This window comes from Talpa europaea (genome assembly GCF_964194135.1).
Source record: "Talpa europaea genome assembly, chromosome: 15".
Classification (NCBI taxonomy): Eukaryota; Metazoa; Chordata; class Mammalia; order Eulipotyphla; family Talpidae; genus Talpa; species Talpa europaea.
Genome location: NC_140083.1, coordinates 85,738,645 through 85,753,291, shown reverse-complemented (window position 1 = coordinate 85,753,291; position 14,647 = coordinate 85,738,645). Strand labels below are relative to the sequence as shown.

The 14,647-nt window shown below is 45.7% G+C and overlaps 1 protein-coding gene across 2 annotated transcripts in view; it reads right to left on the bottom strand.

Moving 5' to 3' along the window:
* SRGAP1 (SLIT-ROBO Rho GTPase activating protein 1) overlaps positions 1 to 14,647 on the bottom strand; it is a gene marked incomplete at both ends in the record, with an annotated part of 175,481 nt that overhangs the window by 29,605 nt on the left and 131,229 nt on the right. For both annotated transcript variants that reach the window (XM_084256215.1, XM_084256216.1), the window contains 3 exons: positions 2,679 to 2,706; positions 10,820 to 10,904; positions 11,412 to 11,609. In XM_084256215.1, coding sequence (XP_084112341.1) covers positions 2,679 to 2,706; positions 10,820 to 10,904; positions 11,412 to 11,609 — 311 coding nt within the window. The remainder of the gene's footprint in view (positions 1 to 2,678; positions 2,707 to 10,819; positions 10,905 to 11,411; positions 11,610 to 14,647) is intronic.

The following is a 14,647-nucleotide window of genomic DNA, read 5'->3' as shown; positions in this document are numbered from 1 at the left end:
TTAAACTCCTCCTTGGCTGCGAGGCTAACGTGGGCATGCACGTCACACCTGGGAATGAAACCATTCACCACACTGCCAGCCCTCCAGGAATAGTTACTGCTGTCCAGAAAACACAGGTCAGTTTCGAAACAAAATCTCAACAATTAGCAGGGAGGCTCCACCACCAAAACAGGTAGGGAAGCAAACTTGTTGGTCATGCCTTCCACAGGAAAAGCCTGGGACTCGCCCAGTGGGTGGGCTCCGTGGGTGTGCAGCCGGCAGTACCTGAAGCCTCAGCACTGGCTTGGGAGCTAAAAGGGCTTTTTGCAACCGTCTAGAAGTGATACAGAACCTTCCACCAGCGGCATGTGGTGTCCCACACATTGCTGCCATTTCTGAATTCCTTTTTATACACCAAATTCTGTGCCATTCATGGAGGAAAGGATCTGGTGGGTGTGGGAGGAGCAAAGCCAAACAACTATCCACCGATGAGGTTAACTATACGCGGTTGATTTCATCCACTTTTATCAAGCACGAGGATGATGTTTTCATCACTTTAGAAGCATATTAGTTGTGGGTTTTATTTGTATTCAGGTCAGTAGCTGGAAAGACAATGCCACTGAGAAGATCGTCTGTTCCTGACAGTTCCAGGGAAGGAGGAAACATCGCTATGAGAGGGCCCATGGGGGTCAGCACATGGGCACGAGGCAGAGGGAAGGAGGGAAGCCTGGCGGCAAGTCTAGACCGTGGCTCCATACGAAGGGATGGGCAGGGCAGGGGGACGGCTGGGGCTGGCTGGTTAGAAAGTTTTGGTGGGCACCGGGGAACAGCGTTCTGCCCAGTTATCTGACACCTGACCTTCTGGCCCTGTGCACGAAGGCCCGGGGAGGGAGGTCGCTGCGGGCCTGGGCTCTGCATTAGTTGGCTTACAAAGGTGTGCTGCAAGGAGCCCTTACTGTGGCGAGGAACTGGCTAACCTGGGGCGTGGCGGTCCCTCTAGTGTCAGCAAGATCCAGATGTGTCACAGCATCAAGTACAGAGAACAGAGAGTGTCGCTGTTACTAACAAGGCCCAGCAGAGCCTCACATCTGGGATATCTGGGGCAGCTGACAAAGGTCAGGGATGAGGACCCTCCTCTGGGAGTCGTGCCTCATGGGACAAGCAGCTCTCCCTGCAGGGGCCTGAGCCTCCTGCAGTGCTGGATGATTATTCCTGCCAGGCTGAGAGCCGCCGCAGACCCCCTGGCTGGCGTGGGGCGGGATGGCTACTGAGCCTTCCAGCAAAGGCATCAAAACTGCCTTCCCTGATGGTTCTAGAGAGTGAGTGAGGCAAATGTGAGCACATTCAAGGTGTGAGAGGGACCTGAGGTTAGAGCAGACTGCCTGCATGCTTCTCAGACAATGTCCACAGCAGAGGTGGGTGACCAGGAGGCCGGCGGCTCCGGTTCCACTCTGCACATGGCAGCTGGACAGAGCCGGGTCATTCAACACTCCAGCTGAGTGACCTGCCTGGCTCTGTGGCGCCCCACAACTTTCTCATGATCTGGTTTCTTCTTTAGGGTGCCAGTGGGGATGAGAGGAAGTGCCAGCAGGTTGATATGAATATCAAGTCTACTTGGTAATTACAGCTCGCATTGCAAATTAATACATTTGCATTCCTTCCTCTCAAAAAATGCTTTTTGAAGTGACTTGCATGAATTATAATTTATAAATTATAAATAACTGATAGTGCAAGGAGGTATCATATGTGAAAAAGCACCAGAAGCTGTGTCTTACTATGTAGAAGTAATATTTTTTCTTGTCATTGACAGAGGCAAAGAAAGATCTCATTATTTTCTCTTGCAAAGTTTAGACAAGTCAAGTTCAGCTGGTTCACCAAGAAATGAGAAAGGCTTGCTTTTGAGTGAACTGCCGAGTAGAAACATTAGCAAATCTTGAAAATCAACCTGCCAATTAATTCAACAGACACACCAGTGTTCTAAATACCTCTTACCTCAAGGAGAACTGAACTTCAAAAGTGCAAAGTCTTGCTATGCCAATTAACTGTTGCACAAACGTTGACATAGGAAAATAAAAGTTGCCGCGAACTTTGCCCAACCCAACTAGAATATGCATCCCAAAAGGCTTTTCCTCCTCAGCAGTGACTTCAAAATTCTTTCACGAATGAAAAAAAAGAAGAAAAAAGTGCAACATGGTTGTAGGAATTAGAGTTAAATCTAGCAGGTGAAGTGAGGAGTGGCGGACGGCCACCCCAGGAATACTTGATAAAGCTCTAGTTTTAATGACTTGAGGGACATGATGATTAGGAAGTAATTAATCATACTTTCTATTTGCTAACACAGTAGGTATGCAGATGAAATTGCTTGTTAATTAAATCATCAAATCAAAAGTCTCGTCAGACTATTTCTAGAAACTTAAAGTGTTTTGGATGAGATAAAACATGCCTGTTCAGCTAGGTCTTTTTTTACTGAACCTACTCATTAAAGAGCCTGACAAATCCATCAGGAAGTCCTCCTGCCTGTCACGGCCAGCCTGGCCTTGTGAGAGTCCCCAATACTTCCTATTACTGTTTTGCTAAGCCCAAACTATTTTCCATGGTCATTAACAAAATATACTTATTCTTGCAGCACTCAGACGGTTGCTTTTTACTAAAGACAGAAGCGAGTGAGACACATGAGTGACAATAAAATATTTTCCTACCTTGTAGTCATATATTCAGCTCTGTGACCTGCAGGGAAAAACATGAAAATAATTTAATGAAACCAATGGAATGCATTGGATAACCTTTTGTATCACCTATCCCTTATTTGAAGAGGGTGGGTTAATAATAACTTAGCTGTGTCATGGTGGAAAGCACGAGGGTAGCATATAAAGATAGACAAGTAATTTGAAGTCAACATTTGAAAACTTATACACAAAATTTAATAAATGCTATAGTTCAGGAAACATGTTTCACTTGGCAGTTTGAGTCTGGGAGTTTTATTATTAATTATAATAATTACTATTATTATTTAAACAAGCTGCTTGGTCTCCACTGTAAGCTGAAAGATGAAATATAAATAAGACAAATCCAAGATTCAAATATTAGTCACTCTCTTTGTCTTGACTGGTAGTTCTGAGGGGGGAGAGGAAGACCAGTAGGGGCGGGAGCGCTCAGTCTGGAATGATTAAGCTGGGGGTCTTTCCACAACACGACACGGGGGAGGAAGCTGCGTTTTATAATCAGAAATGACATCTGCAGATATTAAAGTCTGAGGACATGAAATCATACTACATTACACTAATGGAGCGCTCTTATTTAAGACATGAAGCTCTTCGGGCCTCCCTGGTGGTGCAGGGGTTAGGCACAGCACTGTGAAGCTGTACGCAGCCACAAGTTCGATCCCCAGCCAGGGAGCTACCCACAGGGCGCAGCAGACCTCTCCTGTCTCCCCCTGCTCCTCTCAGCAGTGGACTTTAGTCAATCTGCCTGTTCTGTTCTCTGCTCTGTCTCTGAATTCTCTCACCCCCACACCTCTGGCCTGTACCCCAGCTCTTGTATGCATAAATAAATAATCTTAAAAAAAACAAGACTTTTAAGACATGAGGCTCTTACATATTCAGACTTCTTTCTCGTTCTAACGCTCCACACTCTCTCAGTGCTTCTCAGGCTGCACAGGCAACAGCTAATGTCAGAGAGCAGCTTTCTCAAAACCGACCCAGGCTACTGCATGTATTGGTAGAATCAGTTCTCAGCCCTGACCCGGTGAGGAGGAAAATGAAGAATGATTTCCCCCAGTCAGCTCATTCTACCGATCGTGCAACTCTGCACCTTTTTTTTTTTTTTTTTTTTTTTTTTTTACTGATCTTCTGCTACTTTGGGGGAGAAGAAAAGGAGCAGGTGGATAGAGAGCTCCAGGAAAATTCAAGGCTCTTTACAGTGCGGGGAAAGGCCCACTGCAGAGGAAGGGGGCAGGCAGGAGCCCCACAGAATCTGTCACCTGGACGCTGCCTGTGACAGCGCAGCAAGGAGGCAGGGCTGAGATTAGGGTTTGAGTCACGCTGTTGGGGAGGCGTTGGGGCCACGGGAGCGAGGAGAGGTCACCAGGGGGAGTCGGTAGAATGAGTAAAGGGTTGAGGGCAGAGAACTACTGACTCAGGCTGGCTCCTGCGTCTGTCATGTTGTAGACGTCACTGGAATCTAAGATCATAGCATAAAGCATACCAGAAAAGCAGCATGCCTAATGGTTATTAGACACCGTTCTAAGGACTTTTTATATATTAACCCATAATTTTCACATTCTTTTGACGTAGGGACTATTGTCATTCTCACTTTGCAGAAGACACTGAGCATACAGAAGTTGCGTTTAGACACAGGTAGTTTGCCCAAGGGCCTGCTGCTGACACGTGCTGGGTCTGGCACTAGGGTCCAGGTTATTTATTTGGAGACCTGAATTCCCAAAGTATTCTATTGCAAAAATGAAAGTTTTCCCCAGAAAATATTTGCAAAGATCCCAGAAGGTAGATATTAGTGTTTATGCTTCCGTCTGCGTCATATGGCCAAACCAAACACAAATGCTGAAGATTTAATAAATTAATATAAATTTTTAAATACATTTAATACATATCCTTAAAACTAAATTGAAGAGGTTAACTCACTTCCTAATGATGCAGTGATAAAGATGCTAATAATTACTTATACACGAAATGCTTTATAACTCTGAAATTTTGCTGTTTTTCGTCACTAATATCCCACAGATATTCTCTAGATTTAGAAGAAGATCATATGTAAAATGGCTTAAAATCATTCTGTTCCAACCATCCATGGTTAATAGCATGAGATAAAAAATTAAAAACCTATAAAAGATACATTCTGATTAATGAGCCACGAGCAGGGCCTGCAAGCACCATCACTCACCGTGTAACCGCCACCACCACATCTATTGTTTTTTGCAGCTAATAGTGCTGAGTGTGTCTCAACTGATGAATGAGGCTTTATTTTTTAATCAGTATTATCATTAATAGATCAATAACATACAAGCTTAGAAGAATCTGCTTCCCAGAGAAAAGTGAGTGGTCTGAGGAATAGATTTCAATCACTTTCTCTGGAAGGCTACTTAATTATTAAAAACAACAGACACCTCCCCACTCCCAACCCCCAAGAAAGTCATTTGGAAGAAAAAAATGATCCCTGACCCCAGGCTATCGTGTTCGTGGTGCAAACACCTACTTGAAGGATGCTTATAATTTCACCCGAGAATCAGGAGCTGGGTTCTTTTCCACACCTGAATATATTTCATCTGTGCAGTAAAAGGAAAAACTAAAATATGGCTTAGTGGCAATTTGAGATGAAAAAGCTAGATAAAATATTTAAAACGTGCCCAGCTCAAGCGGAACAGAGGCGCTCGGGACTTGCTCCCTGACAGATAAGGCTTCTTGGGTCACCGGCCGGTCCTTTTTTTCCCCTTAAGATGCCAACTCCTGCGATGCTTCAATACAAAATGTAATGATTCACAATCAGCTTCTCTCTGAAAGGCTATCTGCACCCTACTCACAGCCATGGGATGGACTGTGTGAGGATAACTCGTCTCGTTCTTCGTCAGAACGCTCCTGCCCGGGGCTGGAGACAACGTGGCACGGCGCTTGGCTTCTAGTGTTTGATTTTCTGTTTAGCAAAAGCGCGCTGATATTTTCACTCCCCTTAACCACCAATGTTGCGCACAAAGAAGCCAATGTGAACAGAGGCTCGTTGCTCAAAAAAAAATCCAGTGCCTCGGTTTTATAGATGTGCATCTCACGTTTACTGGGCTTGACTTAACTTCCCCGACTGAAAAACAAAGGACATCACGTGAGGATGCTACGGTGCTGCTGCAGGCCGAAGAGTGTGAGGTTGTGGCCTAAGAGTTCATCGTGTGCTTCTTTCTGTTTCAGTTGTTCTCAGAGATTCAGAATTTTGAGTTTTGACGGCACTGCTTTTTTTTTAATTAAAAAAAATTATTATTATTTTTATTTTATACATTGTTTACATCATTTTTCATTTCTGCACAATGTATGCCTCTTCATCTTGGTTATAGTCCCCAGACAATTCCCACAACCCTTGTTTTTTTTTTTTTTTTTTTTTTTTTTTTTTATAAATTTTATTGTTATATTCCCCATACAATTGCAGCCCCCCATTCTGACCCCAATCCCTCCCCTCCCGCCCCCGCCCCCCTAAAAGTGTCTCTGGTTCATAGTTTTTTGTTGATTTTGATTTTCACTTTCTTATAGTTATTCATTTTCCTGGTCCCTTATTTAAGTTTTCTAGATTCCTGCTATGAGTGAGACCATCCGGTATTTTTCTTTTTCTTTTTGGCTTATTTCGCTGAGCATGATCCCTTCCAGCGCCATCCATGTTGCAGCAAATTGCATGTGTTTATCTTTTTTGAATGCTGAGTAATATTCCATGGTATATATGTACCACATCTTCTTGATCCAGTCATCTATTTTTGGGCATTTGGGTTGTTTCCAAAGCTTAGCTATTGTAAACAGTGCTGCTATAAACATAGGGGTGCAGGTGTTCTTTGGAATTGATGTTTCTGTGTCCTTTGGGTACATACCTAGGAGTGGAATTGCTGGGTCATATGGAAGCTCTATGTTTAGTAGGTCCAGAAATCTCCACACAGCTTTCCACAGTGGTTGGACCAGTTTGCACTCCCACCAACAGTGCAGAAGAGTTCCTTTTTCTCCACACCCTCGCCAACATTTGTTGTTGCTAGTTTTTTTAATATGTGCCATTCTCACTGGTGTAAGATGGTATCTCATGGTAGTTTTGATTTGCATTTCCCTGATGACAAGTGATGTTGAACATTTTTTCATATGCCTGTTGGCCATTTGCATTTCCTCTTCAGAGAAGTTTCTTTTAAGCTCTTCTGCCCATTTTTTGACTGGATTATTTTCTTTGTTGTTGTTGAGTCTCATCAGCTCTTTGCAGATTTTTGTGATCAGTCCTTTATCATTAGTGTTGGGTGCAAAAATGTTCTCCCAGTTGGTGGGGTTTCTCTTTGTTTTTGTTATTGTCTCTTTTGCTGTGCAAAAGCTCTTTAATTTGATATAGTCCCAGCTGTTTATCTTTGCCTTCACTATCACTGCTTTGGGTGATGTGTCTGTAAAGATGTCTTTGATGTGCAAATCACGTAGTGTTTTGCCTATATTTCCTTCTATATATTTTATGGTTTCAGGTCTTATGTCTAGTTCTTTAATCCATTTTGAGTTGATTTTTGTGTATGGTGTGAGGTGGTGGTCAAGCTTCATTCTTTTGCATGTAGCGACCCAGTTTTCCCAGCACCATTTATTGAACAAACTTTCTTTGCTCCAATGCATAGTCTTTGCTCCTTTGTCAAAGATTAGTTGACCATAAATCTGTGGGTTTATTTCTGGATTTTCTATTCGATTCCATTGGTCTGTATGTCTGTTCTTGTTCCAATACCATGCAGTTTTGATGATTATGGCTTTGTAGTATAGTTTGAAGTCTGGGAGTCTGATGCCTCCATTCCCTTCTTTTTTTTTCAGGAGAGCTTTGGCTATTCGGGGTTTTTTGTGATTCCATATGAATTTCATCAATAATTGTTCTATTTCTTTGAAGAATGACATTGAAATTTTGATTGGAATAGCATTGAATCTGTATATTGCTTTTGGAAGGATGGCCATTTTAATAATGTTTATTCTTCCAATCCATGAGCAGGGGATGTCTCTCCATTTCTTTGTGTCTTCTTCTATTTCTTTTAACAGTGTTTTATAGTTTTCTTTGTATAGGTCCTTTACCTCTTTTGTTAGATTTATTCCCAAATATTTGATTTTTTTTGTTTCAATAACAAAAGGGATGGTCTTTTTGATTTCTTCTTCTTCAGATTTATTGTTTGTGTATAGGAAGGCTACTGACTTTTGCGTGTTGATTTTGTATCCTGCCACTTTACTGAACTGATTGATGAGTTGAATTAGCTTTTCTGTGGAGTTTTTGGGGTTCTCTATGTATAATATCATATCGTCTGCAAATAGTGATAGTTTGACTTCTTCTTTTCCTATTTGGATTCCTTGGATGTCTTTCTCTTGTCTTATTGCCCTGGCTAGGACTTCCAGTATTATATTGAAAAGCAATGGTGAGAGTGGACATCCTTGTCTTCACAACCCTTGTTTTGATCCCACTCCCTCCTCCCCCCGTGTAGTGTGTCTCTGCTTTATAGTTGCTGGTTGATTTTGATTTTTACTTTATTATAATTAGTCTTTTTCCTGGTCCCTTATTTAGGTTTTCTAGATTCCTGCTATGAGTGAGACCATCCGGTATTTTTCTTTTCCTTTCTGGCTTATTTCGCTGAGCATGATCCCTTCCAGCGCCATCCATGTTGCTGCAAATGGCATGAGTTTATCTTTTTTGAATGCTCAGTAATATTCCATGGTGTGTATGGACCACAGCTTCCATAGGATCCAGCAATTCCACTCCTAGGTATTTACCCAAAGGACACATAAACATTAATTCAAAAGGGGCACCTGCACCCCTATGTTTATAGCAGCACTGTTTACAATAGCTAAGCCCTGGAAACACCCAAATACCCCAAAACAGATGACTGGATCAAGAAGATGTGGTCCATATACACGACGGTGCTGCTTTAAGGGCTGAATCCAGTTACTTCTCAATGTTGTAAATCAAAGGGTTTACTGGGCAGCTGTTGCCAGCCAAGAGCTAGCAGAAGGCAGGCCAAGCATGTGTCTTCAGCGGCAGTGGTAGCTGGGGACGGTCAGCTGCCAGATCCTGGGCGAGGCTCTGCTTTACTATGAAGGCGGTTTCTGAGCAGCGAGTCTACATGGACACCCCTCAAGGATGGGGGTGTCCATGTAGAGAGTTAGGGCTGTCCCCACACAGCCCACTGACTCCGGTGCCACTAACCTGGCTGAGCCTGACTCGACCTGGAGGCCTAACAAGGACTCACCGTTGGGTATATCTTTCTTCTTTTTTCTTTAAAGATTTATTTATTTATGCATACAAGAAGTGGGGTGCAGGTCAGAGGTGTGGGGTGAAGGGACTCCCCAGAGACAGAGTGGGGAGCAGAACAGGTGGATCCACTGAAACCCACTGCTGAGGGGAGCAGCGGGGAGACAGGAGAGGTCTGCTGTGCCCTGTGGGTAGATCCCTGGCTGGGGATTGAACTCAGTGGCTGCTTCATAGTGCTGTATCTTAACCCCTTACACCACCAGGGAGTCCCCAAAAGTAAAACAGTATCAGTGGATTCCCATTGTTATATGAATTTCCTCTCTGGTTCTTTTTTGCAGGTTAGGCCATGAGGGCGGCCAGGTGTCCGGTGGGCAGCGTGGACGGGGCACCCTCTCCCGGGGCTCCAGGTGAGGAGCAGCGGTCGGGCCAGGGCTGTTGTTTTTTATGTTCAATTATTTAAGAGTAAATCACAGACGTCATAATACTCTGTAAGCGTTTCTCAAAAATAAGAATGTTCTCCTTCGTAGCCACACATTACCCCACCTGGGGAAAGGAACAGTGATCCAATACCACGCAGGGCACAGTCTACTTACAGTTCCTCGTTTGGACTTAAAATGCCTCCTATAATTTTTGCATTTTGGTACAGAATCTAATGAAAGTTCTTATGTTTGGGTAATTAATTATTTAATTTAAACGTTCAGGGAACTTTGTTTTTAAAGGATAAATCAAGCAAGAAATGGCTTTCACTGGCTCAAATATGCACCATCTATTCTTCCATGGATTATATTTATATGTAAAATTCATATGTATATTTAATACATTTTTTAGTAGTTTAAGTGTTAATTTTTTTCCTAAGTGAGGTTGATTTTCCATCTTGGAATGTGGTGTCCTAACTGCAACACACGGAGCCTCAGGCCATTCTTCAAGTGTCATTTCCCAAGGATAATGGGCTCTTTGAGGAAATGAGGAGATAAGGTGATGGAAACACATAGGAAACGTATGTGTTCATGGGTAGGGCAGTTTCTAGAATGGCAGGAGACAAGAGTTTCGTTCAGTAGCAAATAGTTTCTCTTGGCCTGGGTTCCTCACACACGAGCACTTAATTTTCCGCTGTATCCTACTTCATTTTTCACTTTTATGACTTCCAGCAAGATGTCAGTGTGACTAAAAAATAAAGTTATAGAGGATGCGGTCCTTGAGGCAGGGACTCGGCTTGTATTTATTTTTTCCTTTTAAATTTCATGAAAATGAGAAGAGAATAAATTTTATAAAGCCCTCCTTTTCCTATAATCCTCCTCTCCGTAAGACTAGGGAAAATAATGGCTCATTAAATACAGAGCTCAGAATAATGCTTGGTAGAGAAAGCCTTATGTAAGGGTAGGCACTGATATTTTTGTTATTATTATTAGAGATTAATTTTTTCTCAACCCAAACCAATTTGGGTTGAGAAAAAAAATCACCCAAACTGGCTGAACTTGTTTCTAGAGTCCGAAGGCATTAGATGGGACAGCAAATACTGGTCCGGTCCCATGAACGGGGCGGGCTGGAAGGATGGAGAAGCCAAGAGGGAGGGGAGTGACTGGGTTGGCAGTTGCGAGCAGGTGCGGCTCCTGCAGACTCTGCTGCTGTCCCCACCACCACGTTCGCAGTGCTGGCTCTTCAGCCCTCCCAGCCCGCCAGTCTCTCCAAGGCTAGCATCAGCTTATAAAGAAAATAGCTCCAAGGATAATCGTAGGACTACGGGCACAGATAAAAGCCAAATCTGAACATCCAGTGTGCTCTGCTCCTTCAAGCACAACGCCACGGTGCACAGTCTTCACGGACACGTCTCTAACGCAGCACACATGCTACCACCACCGCGACGCCAGGCCACCGCCTGACCATCCAGATAACTGACCTTCTCCAAGGGTCCTCTGCAGCAGGTCGTGTTTGGCTTGGAGTTTTGTGATGAGATTGCTACCTTCCAAGTATTCTCTGAGTTTCTGCAAAAGGAAAGATCAATTTTTAACTTAAAATCATTCCATTTCCAGGCACTTCCCACAGGACACATAAAAACCCAGCCCCTTTCTCTTTGAGAGCTAAGGCTGGTTACTCAGTGTATGGTCTGCGGCCCGGGGGCCTTGGTCATCACCGGGGAGCTAGACGCTCGGGCCCCTCCCTCCCCAGGCCGACTGAAAGCAGAGCTTGCATGTTAACAGCTTCTTCTGGTGTTGTGTTTGCACGGTAAGTGTAAGGACGGTATGAACGTGCTCCGTTTCAGGCCAAGTCTCTCCGTTCTCTTTGGTAAATCTGTTTGCCTACCACAATTACCTGGAGGGCTTTTTAAAGAGAATGGACCCCAAACCCCATCCCCGTGCAGCTGAGCGGGAACGCAGAGGCTAGACAGGAGCCCACAGCGTGACCGAGATTCCCCGCTGACGCCGGGGCCGCGCCAGAGGCGGTGTCTGGGGACCCCGAGCTGAGCCCCGAGTGGCGGAGGAGCCGCGCACCATGAAGTAGAACTGCTCGGTCTCCTGCTGGTTCGCCCTCCTCTTGGCGATGCTGGGCTTGCTCAGGTAGGTTTCCGAGACGGTCGACTTCACCGACTCCGTGGAGCGGCTGTGCTGGAAGCACTCGGACACGTCGTAGTCCTCGATGGTGACCATGTCCTGTATTGTCTGCAGGGTGGCTTCCGTCGTCTTCTTAACCTGGGGACAAAACACATTTTTCTCATGTTCTTACTATTCCGTGAATCCACAAACACTCCCTGAGAGCTGGCGACTCGGGCCCTGCCCAGCTCAGCATCTCTGAGGGCAGAGGGAGGTGACTCATGGTTTTGTTCAAAATTACTTTGAGAATATCAGTCTGTACCGGGGTGCCCAGACCCTCGTGCACCACTGGGCTCTCTCTCCACCAGTTTTCCTTGCGTGCATCCACTGCAGCTGAGGTGAGACTCCATGGAAAGACGCAGGTGACCAGGGTTGAGTTCTCACCCAGGGCACACACTGAGGTGACCATCACTCAGACCAAGAAATAAATACCCCAGGGCTTCTCCTAACAACCACAGACCCTGTCTCTCCCCAAAGTTAACCATTTTTCTCATTTCTAACACCACTTAACAGGTCGACCTGTTTTTGCGCAGGAGACATGCTAACCTTCTCTGTCTCGTCCTCGTTTTAGTATTTGTGCCGCCGAAGTGAGCCCAGACCTGCCTTTTTTGGTTTGTACCTAATCTAAGCAGAATGCTCCAGCCTGGGTGGTTTTGCTCCACGTGTGTCGTAGATTTATTCATTTCTTGTGGGTTTCGTCACTGAACATGCCCTGTCAGGATCCATCACAAGTCACGCTTTTGAACCACGAGCCGCCGACAGATGACTCATTTCTGGTTTGGGGCCACTATGAACACTACTGGTCTGAACACACTTTTGGGGGACCACACATTCATGACCGCACTGCCGTTTACAGGACAGAAACTACAACAAATAAACAGAGTCAATTATTATTCTAATTCGTATTTCCACCGCAGGGAGAATTCCTGTCATTCCACATCCTCAACAGCTGATTCTGTGAGTCTCTAGTTTCCACCGCTGTGGGGTGTGTGCAGGTGTCTCACTTCGCTTTCAACAGGATTTTGCTGCTGGCAGGTATCAAGCAGGCTGCTCGTGTGTGTTTAAGGTATCTGGCCTTCTTTTGGAAGTAGTTTATGCAATTCATTTGCCCAATTTTCTACTGGTTTGAGTCTTATTGATTTGTAGATAAACGGATATGAACATTGTGTTTGTTATTTGTGTTGCAAATTTCCTTCCCCACTCCGTAGTCTGGCTTTTCCCTCGTTCTACGCTGTCCAGATGAACACTCTCTAATTTGAATGTAATAAATTTACCTTCCTTTATGGGTTCATAAAGAACTCTTTATAAGTTCTTCCTGTTTGTATTCTATTTAGAAACATATTTCCCTATCTCATGACCATAAAAATACTGTTCCATGTTATCTTCTAGAAGCCTTTCGAAGTACCTTCCCGTGTAATTCAAACCCCACCTTTGCTTATCAAAGTCTAATGTAAAGTGATAGTTTTATCTTTTTCCTGGACAATGCACTTCTCCTGATTCAGATAATATTTTTGTAGTATATGATGTCAGGATATGTGTTTACGTATGTTTAGATAGACGACATTAGCTCTTGTTACATAGTATACATTTAACTTTATCCATGTATTTATTTTATATTATATGTATATCGTTATACTTAGATTTATCCGTGTATTTATTACCGTCTGATGGCTCTCTGTTATATTTTTATTGTTATTATTTTTGCTTGGACAATAGTCTACGAGTGCCTCCTCTCTCTATCATCAGTTTCTAGGGCACTTTTTCCACTTGAAGATCTTCTGTGTTAGCCCAGGAGGATGGAAGCAGGAGGGGGACAGCTGACAGCTCAGTGAGACTCAGGGGGTCGCTGCAACTGTCCTAATAGACCAGAAGCTGCCCCCCCATATGCAAAGGCAGGATGGGGAAGGCCCTGGAGCAGCTTTGCCATCCTTGGTCAGGCTGCAGAGTTGACCAAGAGTTGACGTGACTCTGCTCCTGGCTCCAGACAAGCCTGGCGCCATCAGGGATTGCTCTGTTCTCCAAGGACTAATGGAGACATGTCCTTCTGCACCCCCAGAAGCAGACCCACCAACCTCAGTCCAGCTGTGGACGCTATCACTTGGTTCTAACACCTCCTAGAGACGGTCAGGGCAGGCACATCTTCCCGGGGGCCTCCAAAAGACGAATCGACTCGTGTCCCCAGAAGCGGGGCTACCAACCGGACCCCAACGTCATAGCTTGAAGCAGCCCTGCTCCCAAGGGGCCCTCTCTGCCCTCTCCCTCCTGCCAGAGCTGTGGACAGAAAAGCTTGTCTGTCCCCTGAGGCCGCAGGCATCGGCCCTGGCCATGGGCCTGGCACGGACTGTGGCTTAGCTGGAACTGTGTCCGGCTGGGTTCTGGGTCTGTTCTGCCCCCAGGAGCCTGTCCTGTGCCCTGGTGGGGCCACACCTGTCAAGACCAGGCAGCAGATGCCCCGTGTGTGGACCAAGTGCAGACGCCGGGGCGGACCATGCTCTGGGGAGCAGCACCATCTCCCCGAAGCCCGGCAGGATCCACTCCCAGGAAGCCACACGCTGTGGCCCCCATGGTGGCCCCAGCAGCCGTGCTTCCTTATCAAGGCCAACAACATTGTTTTCCTTCTTTTCCCAGCAGCAAGGATGTCACAATTGGGTTTGGAATTGGCAGGAAGAGTAAAGGCTGTGGCAGAAGCCACCAGTCGTGCTGGCAGGGACACGCGCCATCCCCGGGGCCTGCTCCACACAGAACAACACCAGCCCCTGCTCCCCGCGGGCCGCGCTAATCAGTCACCAGGGACACGACGGGGTGGATAGGCCGCAGCGCACACGGGCTGGAGATCGGTCTCCATCAGCAGCAGGAAAATGCAGCTGGGTTTGGTGGAAGGAAAGGCCAAATTGTGCCAAGAGGTTATGAAAAACCTGGAGGAGCGTCTGCCCTGGAGGAGCCGGCCTGGCCTCCGAGAGAAGGATCAGGACGCGCGATGGGGAGAAGCGGCTCTGGGGCCCGCTGGGCCCGGCTCCTCTCCCGGGGCAGCGCAGCGCTGGGAAAAACAAGACACTCGCGTCGGGGTCTCGGCCCCCAGCCCCACTGGGTAGCGAGTCCTCAGCGCCTCCCACGCGGTCTTAGTTTTCCCGTGTCAC